This window comes from Syzygium oleosum, unplaced genomic scaffold (genome assembly GCF_021117445.2).
Source record: "Syzygium oleosum isolate NSW1041296 unplaced genomic scaffold, Sole_v2.1 Sole_v2.01, whole genome shotgun sequence".
Taxonomy (NCBI): Eukaryota; Viridiplantae; Streptophyta; class Magnoliopsida; order Myrtales; family Myrtaceae; genus Syzygium; species Syzygium oleosum.
The window spans coordinates 6,725,727-6,745,840 of NW_026607485.1; the positions used below are offsets into that span (position 1 = coordinate 6,725,727).

The 20,114-nt window shown below is 41.1% G+C and overlaps 2 protein-coding genes across 4 annotated transcripts; one reads left to right on the forward strand and one right to left on the reverse strand.

The window, feature by feature from the left end:
- The first annotated feature begins 451 nt into the window (after positions 1-451).
- LOC115685014 (SAC3 family protein B) lies at positions 452-13,691 on the forward strand. Its single transcript, XM_030609991.2, has 17 exons — positions 452-887; positions 1,870-1,968; positions 2,904-3,134; positions 4,971-5,054; positions 5,194-5,337; positions 5,880-6,101; positions 6,218-6,439; positions 6,530-6,774; positions 7,034-7,134; positions 7,253-7,468; positions 7,638-7,865; positions 7,977-8,068; positions 8,149-8,242; positions 9,738-9,830; positions 9,926-10,758; positions 10,835-10,949; positions 11,506-13,691. The coding sequence occupies exons 1-17, from the start codon at positions 667-669 to the stop codon at positions 13,288-13,290; spliced, it is 5,025 nt and encodes a 1,674-aa protein (XP_030465851.1). The 5' UTR covers positions 452-666; the 3' UTR covers positions 13,291-13,691.
- Positions 13,692-14,774: 1,083 nt separating this feature from the next.
- On the reverse strand, positions 14,775-18,560 carry LOC115685066 (probable protein phosphatase 2C 35). Of its 3 annotated transcripts, XR_008818856.1 has the most exons (5): positions 17,425-18,559; positions 16,169-16,300; positions 15,602-15,796; positions 15,466-15,523; positions 14,775-15,348 (listed from the first exon to the last, which is right to left on the reverse strand). XR_008818856.1 is itself a non-coding variant. In XM_056321422.1 (4 exons), the coding sequence occupies exons 1-4, from the start codon at positions 18,340-18,342 to the stop codon at positions 15,521-15,523; spliced, it is 1,248 nt and encodes a 415-aa protein (XP_056177397.1). In that variant the 5' UTR covers positions 18,343-18,559; the 3' UTR covers positions 14,775-15,520. The 3 variants fall into 3 exon arrangements, 2 of the variants coding, with proteins under 2 accessions (XP_056177397.1, XP_030465927.1); XM_056321422.1 differs by having other exon boundaries at positions 14,775-15,523; XM_030610067.2 differs by lacking the exons at positions 14,775-15,348; positions 15,466-15,523 and having other exon boundaries at positions 15,621-15,792; positions 17,425-18,560.
- Positions 18,561-20,114: the final 1,554 nt, after the last annotated feature.

Here is a 20,114-nt window from a genome sequence, read left to right on the forward strand (position 1 = left end):
AGGTGTACCAGTTTGGGGTTTTTTTTGGTCAAAAAAATAGTTTGGGGTAAATGTGTCACAAGTGTACCAGTTTAGGATTTTTCGTGGTATTAACCCTAAAGAAAAAATCGCAACTAAGCCGAAAATCTTATTCGGAACCTAATAAAACTACTAAAAGTTTTGTCCTTCACACACCACACGCATAGCATAAAGGTCCTTGTTTTTAAATATTTACGTGTTTTACTAATGTGAGTTGGGTACGGATCGGATCGAGTATGAGTCGCTGTATTTGTATTGAATATAAAATGGGTCAGACCTAATCCCGACCCGACCCGATCCATGGGTCAAAACCCGACCCACCTATTTGACGGCCCTAAAACTTGGCCCAGGCTCGAAAACGAGAAAGGCCCAACACCCACGGGACCCACGACGTCGTTCCCCTTCTCTTCTTCGCTCCCCCTCTCTCTCCCCTGCTTTCTCGCGGAGCAGAGCGCGACGAACTGCTGCAAACAGAGGAAGGCCGTGCGCGAAGATGGCCGAATTTCAAAATCCACAGTGACGAGCTTTCTCTTTCAGGGCTTACTACTACTCAACATCTCTTTGCTCGGCGCGCGGACGCGAGCAGCTGATACAGCAGAGAGGAAACCGGACGAGGCTTCGTGAGAAGAAGCGTTGGGAATCTCTCGCATGGCGTCGCCCGGATCCGGGTTCGGGAGGGAGATGGGTCCATCGGGTCCGGGCCCGCGAAGCTCCGCGGCCCCTTTTGGTGGCTTCCCTCGCCCTTCTCCGCCGCGAACTTCGCCGTCGCCGTCGCCGTCGCCGTCGCCGCCGCCGCCGCGGCCGTCAAATTCCTCTTCTCCTCCCTCTCCTCTCTTTGGTGCTTCTCCGGTCCGATCTCCGAGTCCGAGGTGTGTGCCCCTTTTCTTGTCGCGTCGCGTTTTTGGGAGCTTCTTTTCTTTTTTCCTGTGGTTTGCGATGATGGGTTGCTGAAAAGTTCCATCTTTTCTTGTTGGCTCCGTGACCTCCGTGATTGAGAAATCTTGAATTTCGAGCATGGTAACACGTACTCATCGTTAGAATTTGCAATGGTTGGTTTCTTTTGGATTTTGGGTTATTTGGAAATTTGAGTTTGGAAATGCTGAAAGAGTGTTTTTTTTTTTTGGAGATCATATTTGATTTTCTTGGTGAAAGTTGTGGTTTCACTGTGTGTTTCGATGTTGCTGGAAGACCTCAGAGTAGTAGCTTTCTTATAGTAACCTAAAGGATCGAAGTGTAATGGCATGAACAGAGGCTATAATGGCTTTTGCATTTTTGGATGAAAGAAGTCTCGTGTTGATGATCTTGGATGGCTTTGCTGCCATTTTATGCAGAAGAAGTGAAAAAGGGTAGTCTCGCAATGATGGTTCAAAGATTTTCAAAGTACGTTTAACTATATCATGCCATGTCACTGAGAAATAGTTCCTATGCATAGCAAAATTGGTAATCCATAGCGTACGAGATTTTGTGAGAAATCACCTTAGTAGTTTGGTTGAATACATCCCCAACCGTCTCCCTGTTCACCAACCTCCTTTTTCGTGTGTGAAAAAGATGAATTATTTGAGAAGATTTGACACCATGTTTTTCCATCGAACAACTGCAAGTGAGGTAACTTCTGTATAGCTTTGTGGTTCTCGACATCTTGTTGCATGATACACTCATCCATAGTTGCGGTTAATATTTCGGGGTTGTAGTTGCTGTTGACAGTCACTTCATGTATGTATTCTAGCCAGTAGCCCTATTGTGACTCTGATGCAAGGATTCGCTGATCGGACCATGCTTTTGTTTGTCCTTTAATGTTTTTGAGCACCGTTTACCATACTGCTGGAACTGATGAATTCGAGTTGACAACAGGAGGCCTGAAATTTTAGGGGGCACACAGTTATTGCCTTCGTCTTTTGATAATGGCTACCGGGCACCTGTTCGTCCTTACACATCTTCAACTGCTTTGAGGTAATCATTTATACAGATTTACAGTCTTGTTGTGTTATATATTTTGCTAAAAGTCTCTTTCCTTTTCGATATTTCTCGTGTGGTACAGGCTGATACTCTCTTGCTGAACATGATTGCTTGTGTATTGTTCTGATAGTCCTACAAGTAGACGCTCCACATTGAATTATTTAAGATGCCATGCGTGCAATAATTTAACATCGCAACTAGTGGTACCACTCTTGCGAGTATGCTGCCTGCTATCGAAATAAAACAAGAAGCAACAGTGCCAACAAGATGTTGAGTTAAGATATTTGTTATTCTGTAGATGAAGCGCTGAGAAGACGTGAAAGAAATTCTCTGTTGAACATACTGGAATTTAATATCAGCTTGTTAAATAGACAGTGCATTTGTGTTAGTAGTCCATCTGTGACCTTGTTGTCTCCTGTCCATAAGGTGCTTTTTTGTTTGGCTATATCATGCAGGAAAATTTTTCATTTTAATTTCTGCTCTGACACCCTTAGCCATTTTGTAATTTGTGCATCTTTGAGATGATACTTCTAGATGGTTGTGCAATAACTCTTAAGATTGTCGCACTCTGTCTCACTGCAAGCAACTGGTCGTCCTGTTACCTGTTAATGTGATGAAAATTCACTATGGAAGTTGGAAGTTTCCCCGCATCATGACGCATGTGTTTCCAGATTTTAGTACTATTTCTTGCACTTATTGTTCTTTGTTGTTATAAGCACGGTGCATCTCATTTAGTGTTTCTTTTTCTTTGATCTGGAGTCAGTGGTAGACATTGTTCTTTACCGCAAATGTTCTTTACCGCAATCTTCAGCCACATTTCGACCTTAGGGTTTTTTTTGCTTTTTTTGGTCATTTTCCAGGTCAAAACCAAACTACATTGGCCAGTGTTATGCAATATCAGATATTGATAACTCCTTTTCTTTTTTCAGGCCAAATGAGTCTTTTCCAAGATTGGGTAGGGGGCAAAACCCTTTGTACACATATCCTGATGCACAAATCAGTCAGAGGTCCTCCTCTGTCGCCTCTTTGGTTGCTGCACGTCATCAAGGAAGTGTAACTGCCGGGATTGCCAGATTCCAAGATCCAGGAAGAAGCAACTTGCCAGTAACATCTCCAGAAAGAGACAATTCGAGGAACTTCAGTAAATATACTTTAACAAGGCAAGTTCTCTGTCAGATGAGTTCCCATTTATCGTATGTTGTTTGTAGTTCTATATCAGGTAACTTACCTGTATTTAAATTGCCATTTTTGGCTGTTCAGACTATAATCTGAATGTCCTTTTTAGCTCAGTTGCTTTCGCTCTTGGAGTAGCTCTCCTCATGGCTTATATCTACTACATAGCTGTTTTTTGGTTTGAAAACTGTACATTTGGAGCATCTCTGCATTAATTATTTCATCCTTGGACTCCTCATAGCTTATGGCTACTACATAGCTGGTTTTTGGTTTGAAAACTGTGCATTTGGAGCATCTCTGCATTAATTATATCATCCTTGGACTTGAGTTGTGAAAATGATGATGTTCTGTTTTTCTCCTTGTCTCAAGTTGTTTTCATTCACTTTTCAGCTTATAAAAATTCTGGCTGTGAGTAGGGAAAACGAATTATGTTAATTGTAACTTGATAAAGGGCTTAAGGGTTATGGTTGCTAATTTGGATGGTTTGGGTTGTGTTATGGGACTAGGTTATACCAAGTTGTCAAGTACATGGTGTGAGAAAGGGAGGTTTAGCTAGTTCACTAGATCGGTCATGCTATGGTTCGGAGCATTTGCTGGAATTATCGACTGAAATGTGGAAAAGTAATTGTACTTCTTTTAGCTTCTGTAATTAGAACTAATGTGCAAATATGGCTAACACTGGAATCAACTAGTGTAACAGTATTTTTCATCCAAGTTATTTCTTGTGATTTCTCGAATGACCTAGGACCATCACATTTTCCAATGAAGTGAATGGACTGATGTGGCTTCGTTTTTTTTTTTTTTAGTGTTGGCCTTTCCATTTCTTTAGTTTCATTTATTTCTTTTGAAAAAAATGAAAATCGTACGTTACCACCACCAATGTGATCCAAGATGTTGAAAATAAAAGATCAAGACTTTCATCGATTTCTTTGATAGTGAAACGTAGTCATAATTTATTATTCCTGAGAAATTTTGAATGATAAGAAACATGCTTTGATCAATCAGAGATTAAGACTTGAATAACATATAAAAAATGATTGTTCTCCAGGAGGGAAACGAGGGGCTAAATTGCAACACCTTTAGGGGAAGTTATCGTTTGATTCTTGAAGATAAAGCTTGTCTTTATTGAGTTCTCTGTACTGTCATTTAACTGAGTTAATTACATGCCTGTGAAATGGGATCACTGATAGTTACATTTATTTTGGAAAAAAGGCTACAGTTGAAATCCTGCTAATGATTATTGTTAGACTTACTTGTGTTTAGAGAGGATTATTGTGCTTCTGGACATTGAGGCCATATGCATCAGGATGTGGTATGTGAAATGCATTGTATTTGAGTGCAACATCGATATTTGTGGTGTATCTCTGGCTCGTGCACTGATGATGTCTTTTGGATAAATGACAATCTGTTCTGCTATGTTGAGAAACTCTTCATTTTGTTGTGTGAGTTTGAGTTGGAAGTATGCGTTTGTTGCTCTTGTGTATGTTGTGATAAACTCTGGATTTCATGCCGTACATCTTGTGCATGTTTTGTGATACCATTAAGCCTTTAACTTGAATCTTCAATTCTTAATGGTTTTAGAGACTGTAAATTTCAGGATATCACTTTTTACTTTTAGGAGGTTTGGTGCTAGCTACATTCATGTCCTATTGACTGGCTGTAATTTCAGAAGTTCCCTAACATATTGCTAAAAGTCTATTTGTCCATGTACCATATTCAATTATTGTTGACTTTGAGCAGTACACTGACATTGAAGACAATTTATGAGGGGTTCCGTTCTTTCCACGTTTGAACTGAATTCATACCTTTCTTATTGATTGCAGTCATTTTGACGCACGACCACGTTCTCCTGTAGGCTATGAAGACATCTATGATGATTTTCGTCCTCCTTATGGGGAAGGTCAACGGTAGATGTTCACCTTTCTAGCCTCTCTTGTTGGTCGAGTTCCATTGCCTTGCTATATTAGAAGTTAACTTGAAGCCTCTAAACTGCTCTTTTTGTTTTTGATAATATATCTGCTCTGACAAACTTGATTATAATTGCAGTACCATATTTTCACAAGTAACTCATTCACCTCAGAGTATCAGGAATAATTACTCACCAGTTCCACTAGCAACTCAATTAGCCCTTCCAAGTATCAGGAGTAGTTACTCACCGCAAGAAATTCCTCGTTTTGAAGAAGCTCAAAGGTGAAGGTTCATCTATTAATCCTCTTTCTGCTTTTGCTAATGTATGTTGGCTATATCATGCATAAATTGTGAGCAAGACATGTTTTAACTCGCTACACTTCCATGTGGGAAGTTCTCAGCTGCACAAGATCCTGTCTACTTTTTCCTGTAAATTTGATGATTGGACCTGAGAATAATGTTTTTACTAGTGGTCAACAGAGGATGTATGTAAAAATTATTGTAAGCTATAAATCGATTCTTTGTTCCCCTCCCAAACTGGCATTTTCTCGAGATTTTCTCAAGTGACATATTCAGTGTTGGACATATGTTGATTATACCTACATTGAGACAGTTTTCCGTATTCTTAGCTTAGCATTCTCTTTATCTCTTTAGGGATTTTTAAGTTCTAGGGAATTACTAGAAGGACACTTCTTCATTCGTGTAGTATTCTCTACAGTGAAATTAATGTAGACCTAATCTTTACATTTCTAAGCTCACACTGTAGTTGCGTGGCTTTAGTTTTCTCAATTTATAATCACTATCTCCTTGCATTTGTTCGACAGGCCTGCTCCAATTTCCACTGCATGGGGTAGTCGACCAAAGTCTCCAAGCAACTATGCCAACTCTGTTCCTCATAATGACCTGAATGGGTCTGACAATTCTAGAAGAGGCATTCCAACTGACATCATAAAAGTTGAAAAAACAAAGAGAACCAGATCTCCGCCTTTGTCACCAATGAATGATCTGCAGGAGAGTTCACCTTTATCTGACGATAACTACAATAGGTGAACAATTCTTCAGTTTGGACTGATACAGTCACATTGTCTTTTTTTTTCTGTACTTTTCTCACTGTTTTGAGGGAACTTTTTGTAAATTTTAGCATATGAATCTCCTCCATCAGGTCTTCAGTGTCTCTCCCAGTGTCAACTACAAAAACAGGAATGATTTTCAGTCGCCCTGATTCTGGCGTTCATCAGAATGTTCTATCATCTTCTGATATTAGCTTGGAAGCTCCTCCGAACAAGCTAAGTTACTTTCCAGTTCCTAAAAGAACGAGGTCACCAGCTCCCTCAGATAATGACATTCAGCAAAACCCCCCTTCTTCTCCTGAGGAAATAGAACGGTAGTATGATGCATGTGCATTCTCTTGGAATCTCTCTCTAGTATATCATTGGAGCTTGTTTACATGATTAACATGTTGATGCATTTACAGGGAAATGCAGGCCAAGGCTAAGCGTTTAGCTCGATTCAAAGTTGAATTAAGTGAACCTGTGCAGCGCAGCTCCATCATTGCAGAACCAAGAGTTTCTTTTGTCCATCATGATATGGTGCAGGAAAGAAAATTTGTTGGGCAGACTTTTGATGATGTGATGGGAGATTTTCCATCTGGCAGCTTTGACAATGGAGATGTGGAATCCTCCAGTAACATTGTGGGATTATGTCCTGATATGTGCCCTGGTATGCTCTTGCAAATTTTTTTCAGTAATCAAATTAGTCTAAAGGTAGTCTGCATTAACTTGGGATTTTTACCTGACTGTCATCGCAAAAAATAAAACGAGGATGTCCTTCATTTAGTTTCTTATTTTCAGAAGGCAAAATGACATGGAGTCAGGAAAAGGCCAATTTATTTTGTTCAGGGTTTTTGTTGGTTCTAGTATTTCTATGACTGTAAAATCTTTGAATGTCAAATTGAACTGCCATATTCATTGTATTTCAGAATCGGAAAGGGCTGAGCGAGAAAGAAAGGGGGATCTTGATCATTATGAACGTTTAGATGGTGATAGAAATCAAACAAGCATGTCTCTTGCTGTTAAAAAGGTTTATCTGATTCTTTATACTTCCTAAACAGATTTTAAAAACATTATCTTCTCCTCTTTGTTTGAACTAGGCTTGTCAGCTGAAGCTTGTTAATTTACTTGTGATGATGTTTTTCCAGTATACTAGGACAGCTGAGAGGGAAGCAGATTTGATTAGGCCGATGCCGGTCCTGCTGAAAACCATTGATTATCTACTGAATTTGCTAGATCAGCCTTATGACGATAGGTTTCTGGGTCTATACAACTTTCTATGGGATAGGATGAGGGCAGTCAGAATGGACCTCAGGATGCAGCATATTTTTGATCTTGAGGCTGTAAAAATGCTGGAACAAATGGTTTGTTCTCATTACCATTTCTCTCTGTTCTTCTGAAGTGTGTGGAAGGTGTGCCTGATTGCTTTTCCTGAAAGTGGTCGAACTTATCTATTGACCGAGAGATAGTCTGATATTTGTACTTGGGGTTTTTCTCTTGGCTAAATAGTGTTTCTGTTCTTGCCTTGCCCAGATACGACTTCACGTTATTGCGATGCACGAATTATGTGAATTTACTAAAGGAGAGGGCTTTTCAGAAGGATTTGATGCGCACCTCAACATAGAACAGATGAACAAAACATCGGCAGAATTATTCCAACTGTATGATGATCACAGAAAGAAAGGAATCAGTATACCAACAGAAAAAGAGTTTAGAGGGTATTATGCGTTGCTCAAGCTGGATAAACATCCTGGTTATAGAGTAAGTAATAGCAACGCAGTGGTTTTTTTTTTTTTTAGTATGGCAAGATAGGCAGTGGCAGTTCAGTTGAATGTCTCACTGTGACTTATCTGTAAAAATGGTTTCTGTTAGGTTGAACCAGCAGAGCTTTCCCTTGACCTTGCTAAAATGACTCCTGAAATGAGGCAAACGCCAGAAGTCTTATTTGCCCGTGATGTAGCAAGGTCTTTTTACTGCCCCTTGATGAACTTCAGGTTGTTACTGACGCATTTAACTGAGATAGGTTCATTTGTTGTCGTTGCAGAGCATGCAGGACTGGCAATTTTATTGCGTTCTTTCGACTCGCAAGAAAAGCTAGTTACCTTCAAGCTTGCCTAATGCATGCTCATTTTGCAAAGGTATGGGAAATTGTTTTGGTTTTGGTGACAGTTGATGAACTATGAATTTCATGGCTATACATGATGCCTCTTACGTGAGCTTATTTGGCCTATGACCGATATAGTTGCTGCCCTTATTTTTAAGTGGGCAGGTATTTACAATGTCTTGTGCACAGGTTATTACCACTTGTCTGTGAGCCACTTTTTTCTTTGGTGAACTGGCTTGCTAATCTCAGAATCGAAACTTGGATACTAAATTCTTTCTATTGCCTCCTAGAGAGTTACTTCTTTTTTTTTTAGGTGATAAAATAGGAATGGTAGATTTATGCATTAAATTTTTGTATTCGGCTTTAGCCCTTTTTTATACTAAAAAAATAAGTAATAGCTTTTGCTTTTTTGTAGTGGAATGTATGATCCTGGCACAAAGTTTTTGCATGTTAGAATTGAATAACCATGCCGACTATTGTGAGTTTGGTAATTGGAGGTTGTTATGGTTCTTATTATCATACAGCTCAGAGCATCACTAAGATTGGTTCTTTTGGGTCCCATTCAAGATGCCATACTAGTTGAGGGGAAAAAACAGATGGTGTGAGAAACTTTTGAGATTATGACCGCAGTCAGTGGCTCCTCAACTGGAAATCATCTGTAATATTAACAGCTTGTTTGATAAAACTAAAAGATAGGTGCTGAAAATTTAAATGCTGAGAATAGATAGAGAACATTATATTGTAATAACTGAAAATCTAGTTCAAGTAATATTAGTTTCTTACCAAACATATGATTCAGGATGATGTTGGTAGGTTTTATCAACATAATGGGTGATTTCAATATCCATTAGACATCTCTTCATTGAATGAAATTAAGTAACTCATTTGCTTAAACTAATTAAGTGATTTTTTGGCTTATTCATTGAAAATAGATAGAGAACATTATTATATAATAACTGAAAATCTAGTTCAAGTAATATTAGTTTCTTACCAAACATATGATTAAGGATGATGCTGGTAGGTTTTATCAACATAATGGGTGATTTCAATATCCATTGGACATCTCTTCATTGAATGAATTAAATAACTCGTTTACTTAAACCAATTAAGTGATTTTTTGGCTTATTTAAATGTTTCAAACTAAAACTGATTAGCATCACGAGTGGCGCTTGATCTTAGTAAGTGCTACGTATATACTTCCCAGATCTTTATGGTATTGTTAAACAGCCCTCACAAATCGGCTTATTTGAATATTTCTAAGTCTTTCTGTTGTTACTTATATTCTGCTACTACTTTTAATTGATTGCCGTCCTCAACCTCGACTGCACGAACATTTTGAAACCTTTGGTTGAATACTGAGAAAAGTCGAAGCAAGTTCTGAGTAGTGATATCAAGATATAACTTTACACCTTTGCTTGGCTTATTCTCCTTCTCGTAGTAGTAAATGAGAATGTTTTACTTCGAGCTTGTGTGCGTAGGCATACGCTGTCTTTAATATTTCCTTATGCAGCTAAAGCTCTTTTGAACAGTTACGATCTCAAGCACTTGCTTCGCTACACAGTGGCCTGCAGAGTAATCAAGGTCTCCCTGTTGCTGTTGTTGCTCGATGGCTGGCGATGGAGGTGCTTATTGTGACATGACATGGACTAAACATTACTTATTTTGCAAAGTTTATTTGAATATTGTGTCCATAATGATGTTTTGGCAATGGAAATAGGAAGAAGACATAGAAAGCCTTTTGCATTACCATGGTTTTTCTGTGAGGGAATATGAAGACCCATACTTGGTGAAGGAAGGTCCGTTCCTCCATGGTGATAGAGACTTCCCTACGAAGTGTTCAGAGCTTGTTCATCTTAAGAAGTCGACCAGGATAATCAAGGATGTCTTGATTCCTGAGTCAATTTCCCCACTTTCCATGGAAGCAATGAAGTTCCAGGTGACAAGTGATCTCAAACATGAAACGAAGAATATCCAACCTGTCGAGAAGGATAGTTCTATCTATGTATCTGATCAAGAATTGGCTATTTCTGAAACTACACCATCCCGTTCTATCTATGCACCTGATCAAGATATGGCTATTTCTGAAACCATATCGTCTCCCAAAGAAATTTGTCATGTCAACGTAGCTTTCCGATCCCCAAAAGTTGCTCGGCACGTGGAAGTTGACCATAAAATATCTGGGGAGGGTTTTGTGCCATGGAACTTTCCAGTGGTTCATAGCTCACCCAAAGCTGCATCGATTAATTTGTTTGCAAATGCAGAGCATAATTTCAGAAATCCTCCTGAGATAAGTGGTCTTCCTGGAAATGAACTTACGCCCTTGCCTTTTTCACCTAGTTCAGTCCAGCAAAAGGTGCTTCCGGTTGAATTGGAAAGTAATGGTGCTTGGCAAAGCTCAGTATCTCTGGAGGATGCCATGTGTATTGCTAATGAAGAAGCTTCACATGTACATCAAGAAAATGGATTTGATGAAGTCTGTGTAAACGAGGATATTTATATTAATGACGAGGATGAAGAAGTTGCCGAGGCAAAACTCAAGTTGATCTTAAGGTTTGTGATAAGTTGCTTTTTCTTTGGATTAATTAGTTCTCTCAGGAATGTCTAATTGTTCTGGCGTTTCTTGCAGGTTATGGAAGCGGCATTCTGCCAGAAGAAGGGACTTACGTGAGCAAAGGCAACTAGCGGCTGCTGATGCATTAAGTTCACTGTCTTTGGGACCTCGGGTTCAATGGAAAAATGATGTTAGTTTTGACTGAGTTGAGCTTTATTTCCGGGTTTCTACGTTAAGCCACGAGTCTTTTGACTTTCTTTATATGCCTTGTTCTCTTGGTTTGATTGAAGGAATTAAAGCCAATAGCATAGCAGTATAGAATTTTCATGCTTTCTACTGAAGTCACTATTGATTCTAGTTGACAGTGCGATGGAGATCAGTGCTGTTTGAGTCGGCGCATGCCACCCAAAAATGTTGCTTTTGCTATCTCTCTGAGTTGGTTCCTCAAACCTGGTTCTTGTTCCTTTCCCCCTCCCCGGTGTTTATGATGCTTCTTCTCATTCAAAAGAGAAAATTAGAGAAAAAATAAGTTGAGTCATCCGTGTCCTCTCACCATCGTCCTTTTGCAAAACTGGCTCGTGTTGGAAGGCCTTTGGTTTGATCATTGTTGTAATCTAAATAAGGATATGTATAATGCATAAATACTTGTTGCAGTTCTTGTCTCTTGCATGCACGAGTAGTTTTTAAATGGTGGACAGCTGTACTTTTTTTCTCTGGATTCTCATTCATGTTTAACTTTTATGCAGCAACCAAGCACTTTCAACGAGTTTGACATTGACCAAGTCACAAGTGAGAGACGTGGAAAGCACAGACAATCGTGGTCTAAGCTGAATGTTGCAGACGTGACTGCTGGTGAACTCATCAAGCGCAACCCAAATGCTAAATGCCTGTGCTGGAAGATTGTAATTTGTTCACAGTTGGAAAGTCTAGATAGTATATTACCGGAGAGAAGTTTCACCCATGGAAGTGCAGTCAGGTGGTTGCTTTCAAAGATTATGGCAGCTGGAACTGGGCATCCTGATCTGGTCTTTTCCACTCCGTGTCTGTCAATATGGAGAAAATGGGTCCCTTGTCAGTCTAATATGGACTTAATGTGCCACTTATCTGTGATTGAGCATATAAGTTTAAATAATTCAAGCACGACAATAGATGGTGCGAGTGCTGCTCTCTTCCTCTTGGCCGAAAGCATCCCTTTGGAGCCTCAAAAGATACGACTTCATCAACTCATAACATCACTTCCTTCCGGCTCTCGATTGCCACTTCTGATCTTAATTGACTCGTGGGCAAAACTGGGATCAGAAGATGCAACTCGTCAAACCATTAACAAGTTGGGCCTCAATAATATCGACCGATCAAGGGTGGGTAGCCTTTCGGTCATCTTCCTTGTAGAAGATAAGAAAATGGAGTTATTGGATGAATTTTTCAGTGACCAGCGACTGAGGGAAGGGCTGCATTGGCTGGCAAGCACATCGCCACTTCATTCTCCTGTTCATTGCGTAGAAACACGCAAGCTAGTTCTTAATCATCTGAATTCTTTCTTGGAAAGGCTTGAGAAGAGTGGCTCTGAAGTGGGTCCCGACCAATGTATCATAGCACTCAATGAAGCCTTGGATCAGGCGCTGGGGGAAGTTGCCGCTGCTGCATATACAAATCCCTCCGGTTGGCCTTGCCCTGAGATTTCTTTGCTGGATGAGCATTGTAAAGAACGCAGAATGGCAGATTTTTACTTGCCGAGTGTTGGGTGGAGTACATCAGCTAGAATTGAGCCGATTTTGTCCGCTCTAAGAAAATGTAAGCTCCCACATTTCATTGATGACATTTCGTGGTTGAGAAGAGGCTGTAGAGTAGGAAAGGAGGTCGAGAGTCGGAGACTAGAACTAGAAGCGTGCTTGATGAGATACCTTACCCAGTCAAGTAATGTGATGGGGGATGCGCTAGCCAGAAACGAGGCATCTTTAATGCTACAGAAACATGCTCGGCTTGAGCTTCGGGACTCAGCATACTACATAGTTCCAAACTGGGTGATGATTTTCCGGAGAATATTCAATTGGCGGTTGATGATTCTGCAGAGAGAGGAGCTCTCAGTGTCTTATGTTCGAGAACATGTTGCTCCTCAAACTCATGGTTCTGAGAACATGTTACAAGAAGATTCATGCCCTAACTTGGAGTATCCATCACTAGATGAAATGCTTGAAGTTGGTTGCGCCGATCTGTCTCGTCTCACATCTAGTTCTCAGCCAGAAATATCAGAGCCTATGACTGGATCACCCATCCACGGTGGAGACCAAACTTGGGATGCTGCACACGTCGACGACCTTCCAGCAGCAGCAGGTAGAATGAATATTCTTCAGGATAATGAACCGGCTTCTGTAGATGATGATGCATTTAGGATTAGTACATTGAGAAGTAACAATGATATGTTGGTGAATTCTGCCAAGGCCACTGATGGAAGCGAAAAACTGAGTAGGCTATTGCAGCAGTGTGATTTACTCCAGAACGCACTAGATGAAAAGCTATCGGTGTATTTCTGATCGGTCATTGAGAAGTCTTGGTTGTCGTTGGTCTCTTCTGTATCTTTTCGCTGTTGACAGACATTATTGTACAACCGAGGAAGTAAGAGTGGTTCCCGTTCTTGACGATATTGCACCAACTTCACTCTTCCACCTCGTGCCGAAGTCTTGCACATGTCGAGTTGAGACCAAAATAATTACCACCTTGTGGAAGATGGGAGCTGGGCGTGGATGTTCTGACTCTGCAGATGCATCAGTACACCTAAATGCAGAGTGGGTTAAAATCAACTTCGACAACATAAAAGAAGTTTTGTACTTCTGAAGTAAGCAAGTGGTTAAAGCCAAAGAACCCTTGTTGATTAATTATTAATGCTGCCCGTTTGATTTGATCATGCCAATGATGTGCGAGTGGTAATGCGTTTTGCCTTATTCCTGGTTTGAATCCCTTTCTTCTTCAATTTATCGCCGCCCTTAGATTGTTTTGGCTGAATCAACCGACTCCACTGCAAAAGTGGAGGAAGCGATGCGGACAGGGTCTCGGACAACTTGAGCCGTTCTTAGTACAGAGTCAGTGTTGCTGAGCTCGCTCCAGGAGCTGCTTTCTTGGCTTCTGTCTACTATCATTAGTCACCTACCCAGGTTTATCGGACTCTTTCAAAATTATTGAACTTTTGTAACAAGCTAACAACCTTTTTTCTTTTGGTAGCTTAATAACTTTCTTAAGTTACCAATTTTCCTATATTTAGGTAAGTCTAAAATAACCTCTTATCAATTTGCACAAATGTAAAAACTTTGTATGTCTAAAATAACCTTTGATTTTTTTTATTATTAAATGTCGGCATTAGTGATATGACTGAGCAAGTGGACGGGCCGTCTCTCAACGGAGAATAGTTTGCTCGAGCCATTGTAGGTTGATCATCCCCCTAGAGCTCACATCAATGGGAAAATTTGGCACCTCGATGGAGCCCTTCGCCATGTAGGGATTATAGTATGTATCAAGGGTTAGGCAGTTTGCCTGATAAAATAAAACGCGTGTGCTGAGCGGACAGTTTGGGATAATTGCAATTTGTGATTGCTAAAACAATCCGTTAGTTATGTATTCTAACTCAAATATATTTGTTTCTAGCCTATTTTGGTATAATTTGAGGTAGTGACCACTTGTAATGCGAGCGTTATCAAGTTGGCCATTGGAGTTAATCAAACTAAATGCGCTTCTCAGCAAACCAAGTGCACTTTTCAGCAAAATTCGCAACTTTCATTGACCCAAGTTCCTTGTCACGTAATCGTGCGCGTTTTGCAAGATAGCACTGACAATCTTGTGTAAGCATGGACAGCACATGATGAATCGCATGCCTTCAAAAAATAATTTCATGATGAACAAATATCACATGTGAATATAATGATTCACGTTTGTCGTGGTCGAAGACAATTTTCGCACATTCATCCTCGACCTCCCACCACATGCGCTTGCTTGTGCTTCCATCTTAAAACATACGCAAATGAAGTTTTCCCGTCAACAGCCAACCAGATGGACTGACAGTGTATTCTCAGTTCTCATCCAAAGGAAAAGTTTCAAGCTTTGACAAAGGAAGAAAGGCAGATTAATTATGAACAGGCGGTTAGTCTCTCAGCAACGGGACAGTGCATTCTCAGTTCTCATCCTATCTCTTATCCGTGCAAAACTTCATGTTAAACCTATTGCCAACCGTTCTGTACGTGGGAAACTCTGGCCACAGTAAGGTCGGAGACCTTTCGACTGCACTGCTGCCACACACAAAATTTCTCACCGCCATCACCTTACAATTCACAGCCCAATTTCGTCACAAGCTAACTAAAATCAGACTCCAGTTCTTATTTCTCAACTACCTCATCATTTTTTGGATATGCAGCCATGCAGGAGCAAAGCTGCGGCTGTTGGTCCGGTGCTCTGTTTTTGCAGATGGCATGTTCTTCACAATTAGCAACGGATTTATTGTCAAAGTCAGACATAGCCTTGGCCTTTCAACCACTACCAAATGAAGTTTCTACATGCAGTCAAATCTTTTTGAGCCATCAGTTGGTTAACAATTCGCATGTCTCCTACAACCAAACACACGCGAATGGTCAAACGAGATGCCATTGACATGTAAACGTCAAGGCCCTTTTGAAGTGTCGAATGCCACTTGTTCATCATCGAAGCTGAGATAAAATATTTACCATGTCTTTCTATCTCATGATATTAGGCAGCTTGAAGGATGTCCTTTTATCAAAGCTACTGCAGAAAATAAGGGAAGATACTGTTAAGAGAAGGCCCAATCTGATTAGGAGGGTGACTTAGACATAGTTTACTCACCGACTGTGGTGAACGTGACGGAGATGGAATAACGATTGCTGGACTTCGGTTGTTAGAAATGGTGCGCTGGTAAGTCTCAAAATCAGAAATCTCACTCCTCATCGATCTATACATTTCTGATGCGGTCGTAAAGGATGAGTTGGAGCTTCCTCTTCCCGTTCTTAAGGATGCTGTCCTTGCAGCATAGGCACCTGCCTAGAGCACAAGAAAGTTAGAAATCTATGACTTCGAATGAAGTAAAAATAGGACATAATACAAAGAAGCATCAGGAAAAGAGAATCAAACTTAAGATACAAAAAGTCATTGCTTATCATTCTAGGAGCAAGAATTCTCATGAAATGACAAAACCCATTACATGCATCTTTCTAGATACATGAGCTATCACAACGCAAGAAAGAAAAATATGTGATGGTGTGCGAAACTAATGTTAATAATCTCTTGTTGCCCTAGATACTTCCCAAAAAACCAGTTAGGAATAATCAATTGACAAAAATAGTGAAAAAGAGCTAAAACAATCTGCCATAATGCAGCGAGATGACCAAAAAAGAGGGGGAAATAGATTCGTACATTACACAAGTCTTTAAGATGTACAATAATAATTGTTATATCATCTGTTCGGTTTTCATTATCCAACCATAGTTTATATGATTCTCCAGCAATGGCAGCACATGCATCTCTAGGATCAGGATAACTTGCCACCTGTATGGAGAAACATGAATAAAACAAGTTCAGTGGAATATGGAAATATAAGATGCAAAGTAATCCAATGGTCACTACATCACCAGAATGTTTCCCATGTGGAGAGCTCACCCAACAATTTCAGTTATTGCACAAGTTAAGTTTTGAATAAACGCAGCAGAGATATCCTTCAAATCGCACACTGAAATCCAGATGCTATGAGCAGCGCCGCTAGGGGGCTGCTTACTTTGTATAAATTTCCATAAAATTAAAGTAGAATGCCTTAATAGTAATCTAGTTTCAATAGCAAAATATATCAAATGTAGAAGCAAATTATGCATGAGATCGCTAGGTGACTGTGGAAAGAAGAGCTGGACAGTAAGAGGCATCATGGTTTTGATGAGGGTGCAGACAAAGTGGAGAATCGCCCTAGATAAACTGTTATACGAGAGAAGATGCTATAAATGGTAGATAAAATTAGTACAGGGCAAGAATACGAAAGTAGAAGTGTGGTCAAGATGGTTAAGGCATCCATGAAGAGCTGATGGTCTAAAAAGCTCGAATATGACCTCAAGGAGATCATAATTGCAATGCATAAGAGAATCAAATATCAAAAAGAAGAATAAGACAGCGAGTGTCAATGAATGCCTGCTACTTTCAGTATCCAATAAAATATTGTTATTTGTTATTTGTAGAAATATGCCCTAGCAAAAGCAAAATGCTATATTCAGAGAATTGAAGGCATCAACATGCATGTAAGATTAGCAAACATTAAGAAAACACAAAGGTAGAGATGCAAAACAGATTAATCAGTTTCGCCACAGCATTTGCCTCTTCCAGTTACAAAAATCCTTAAGGAGTATGGCTCTGGTTGTCAACTTAAGTAGATCAAAAATAAAACAAAAACACAGTATCCAAGCACAAAGCAAAGGAGGATGGCAAAGTTTTTTACAGTCAGCTGCTCCAGATCATCCATTTTTCTAGTGCAGCAATATATGCCCCATCGGAGAATCATTCGACTTCGACTAGTCGGTGGTGAGGTATGGGGACAACAACAGATTGAGGATATTTTAATAGAACAGCCGCAAGTTGCATTGGGTTGAAAATGGCTGCTAATCTATTAAGAATAGGATGAAAAGCCTTACCATATTGACAACCGCCTGGTTAGGGAGAAACTCGAAAACTCCATCACTTGCAACAACAAAGAACAAATGATCAGGTGTGAGCTGAACCATGGACACTTCAGGATCGGCAATCACACCAATTCTCTCAGCTGTACCGTCTCCTATACTCCTCGTGAATGCTGTGCCAGGATACATTCCATTCTGAACCCACAGCCTCGGAGGATCACTGCCTTCACTCTCTTCATCACCCCATGTCTGTATATCCGGATCCTTTAGCCCTTCCACCTGATCTACGCTCAGAACCCTAGCTCCACAGCGCTTCACTCTCTCACACTCATCTCGCCTAAAGGGGGTTTGATCAGAGGACAATTTCTCAGCTAAAATTCTGTTACCAACTTTAAGTGCGATAACTGCCCTTGAATCACCCACATTTGCAATAAGAAGCTTATCCCCAACAACAAGGACTGTAATAGCGGTAGTACCACTCATCATGTCGTCTATCTCACTATCATGCAGCTCCTGATTTGTCCTTACAAACGCCGAACTGTAGGCGTTAACGGGATCATCCAACAGCCCAGGGTCATTTGCTAAGATATCCACCAATCTCTCTCGAACGAAATTGGAACACTGGGCACCAAATTGACCATGCCCATCAAACACACCAAAGAAATGGAGATTCGGGTTACCTTGAAGCTGGGTCCGAATGCAAAAGCTATCTTGGTTTTCCTTGTCAGGGGAATCGGGGTAGTAACCACGCTGCGTCAGAACAGAGTACTCCAAACGAAAGTTGTGGGAAGGAACGGGCGCGCGCTCTATCGACCTCTGGGTGAGTACGTGCTTCCCATGGACACCGAATTGACCCGCCTCTTGAAACTCCCCAGAATCACAGTCCGAAGATTGGGGGCGGCGCCCACCGCACTTTCCATGTGCGCAACCCATGAAGGAAGATCCTCCAGGAAGGCCCCAAAAAGAAGCAAAGGAATTTCCAACAGCAGCAGACCGCCTGTTCGATAGAGGTTCCCCGAAAAGCACGGAGCACGAAGCTTTGGATTCAGAGCCGCCTTTCCCCGCAGCTCCTCCACAAAATCCGCAGATGGGCGGCGGCACTCGCGGGAACAAGCTCCGAAGCTGTCGACGCGGTCATGGCGCGCGGGCGGCAGTACCCAGGAGCTGAATTTCCAAATGCGGCCCGCAAAACCCTCGAAAGCGAAGACACCCAGAGCCAGCCTCCGCGAAAGACGCGGCCTTGCTAAAAAGGGTCTCCGCCAAAAGGCGTCAAAGATGGGTGCGGGAACATCCGCAGTCCCAAAAACAAGCAAGGAATTTCGCCACCGAGAATTTCAAGAAAGCCGACGGAATCGAATCCAAAAAGAGCACAAAGCGAGAGAGAGAGAGAGAGAAGGAGAGAGAGAGAACAAGGGAAGAAGCGAGGGACTTTGTCGGGCTGATCAGGGGCGACACAACCGAGAAGAGGAGGGAGGGAGGGGGGGAGTGTACCGAGGGAGGTGTAAGTGGTCGCGGGGGCAAGATCACACGGCTCGAGAAGCAAGAGCGCGACGAAGGAGGGGGGGGCAGTTAAAGAAACGAAATTCGAAAGCGAGAACGGACGCGAAGAAGAGGGGATGGACGCGAATTCACGGGGCGTGAAAACGATCGTCGGGGGGGAGAGGAATTGATGATTGAATGATTCGAACAGTGCAGGGAAGGAGAGAGAGAGAGAGAAAGGGAGGATGATGCTGTGCGTTGCGTGCTCGAGTGGGGGTTTGTGTTGTCCTCCTGCTCCTCCTGCTGCTGCTGCTCGCAGAGGCCGTGTCCCAAGAACCCACGCCCGCACAAGAAAATTCAAAAAAGCAGGGGGGAATAAAATAATAAATAAAAAAATAAAAAACAAATTGGATTTTTTTTTTTTGCTTTTTGTGTGTGTGTGTGTGGGTTTTTTTTTTAATTTCTTGACTTCTTCTTATTCTTGGCTTCTTGTTCACCGTTCCGTCTTTCAAATTTCGGTTTGCCCGACTTTTCTTTTCTTTTTCTCTTCCTCGTTTGAATATTCAAAATTTATGAATTTCGATGAAAATTCGTACGTTCGTGCGTGCGTGCGTGTGTGTGTGTTTTTTTTTTTTGGGGACGAAAATTCGCATGTGACTTTGTTAAGTTGGCCGTCTAAATGGACCTGTTTTTGAGCAATCAAGCCAAAAACAATATCAAAGCTGTAGCATACCAAACGTTCGTACAAAACAATATCCGCCCTCGCAGGATGGCCGCAAGGGCGACCTCGGGCTGGGTTGGCGGGGCTCGCCCTTAGCGGATTTGGCAAGATCGAGCATTGCCGACAGTGCCACATAAGTCGACCGGCGTCCACGTCAGTAAATTTTGGCCAAAATTAGCCAGAATGACTGAATTGGCACAAAAGCAAAATACTTATGACTGAATTAACATCAAAAGAAGGTTTATGACTAAATTAACACCTATTCAATAGATTTGTGACTTTTCTGACACTTTTTCCATAATTTATCTTATGTAAGAGTCGGTTTTCATGCACCGGAGTAAACTAATGTTCTCCATTAGTTAGATAGAGACGATGACATACATTGTATTAAGAGATAATAAGGTAATTTTTCTTTGTCGTCTTGCCCTTCACGTCTGCATTTGTTTATTCTTGGGTGCGCGTATATAGATGAGTAAATATGGCCCGAATTTTTTAATATCTGGTA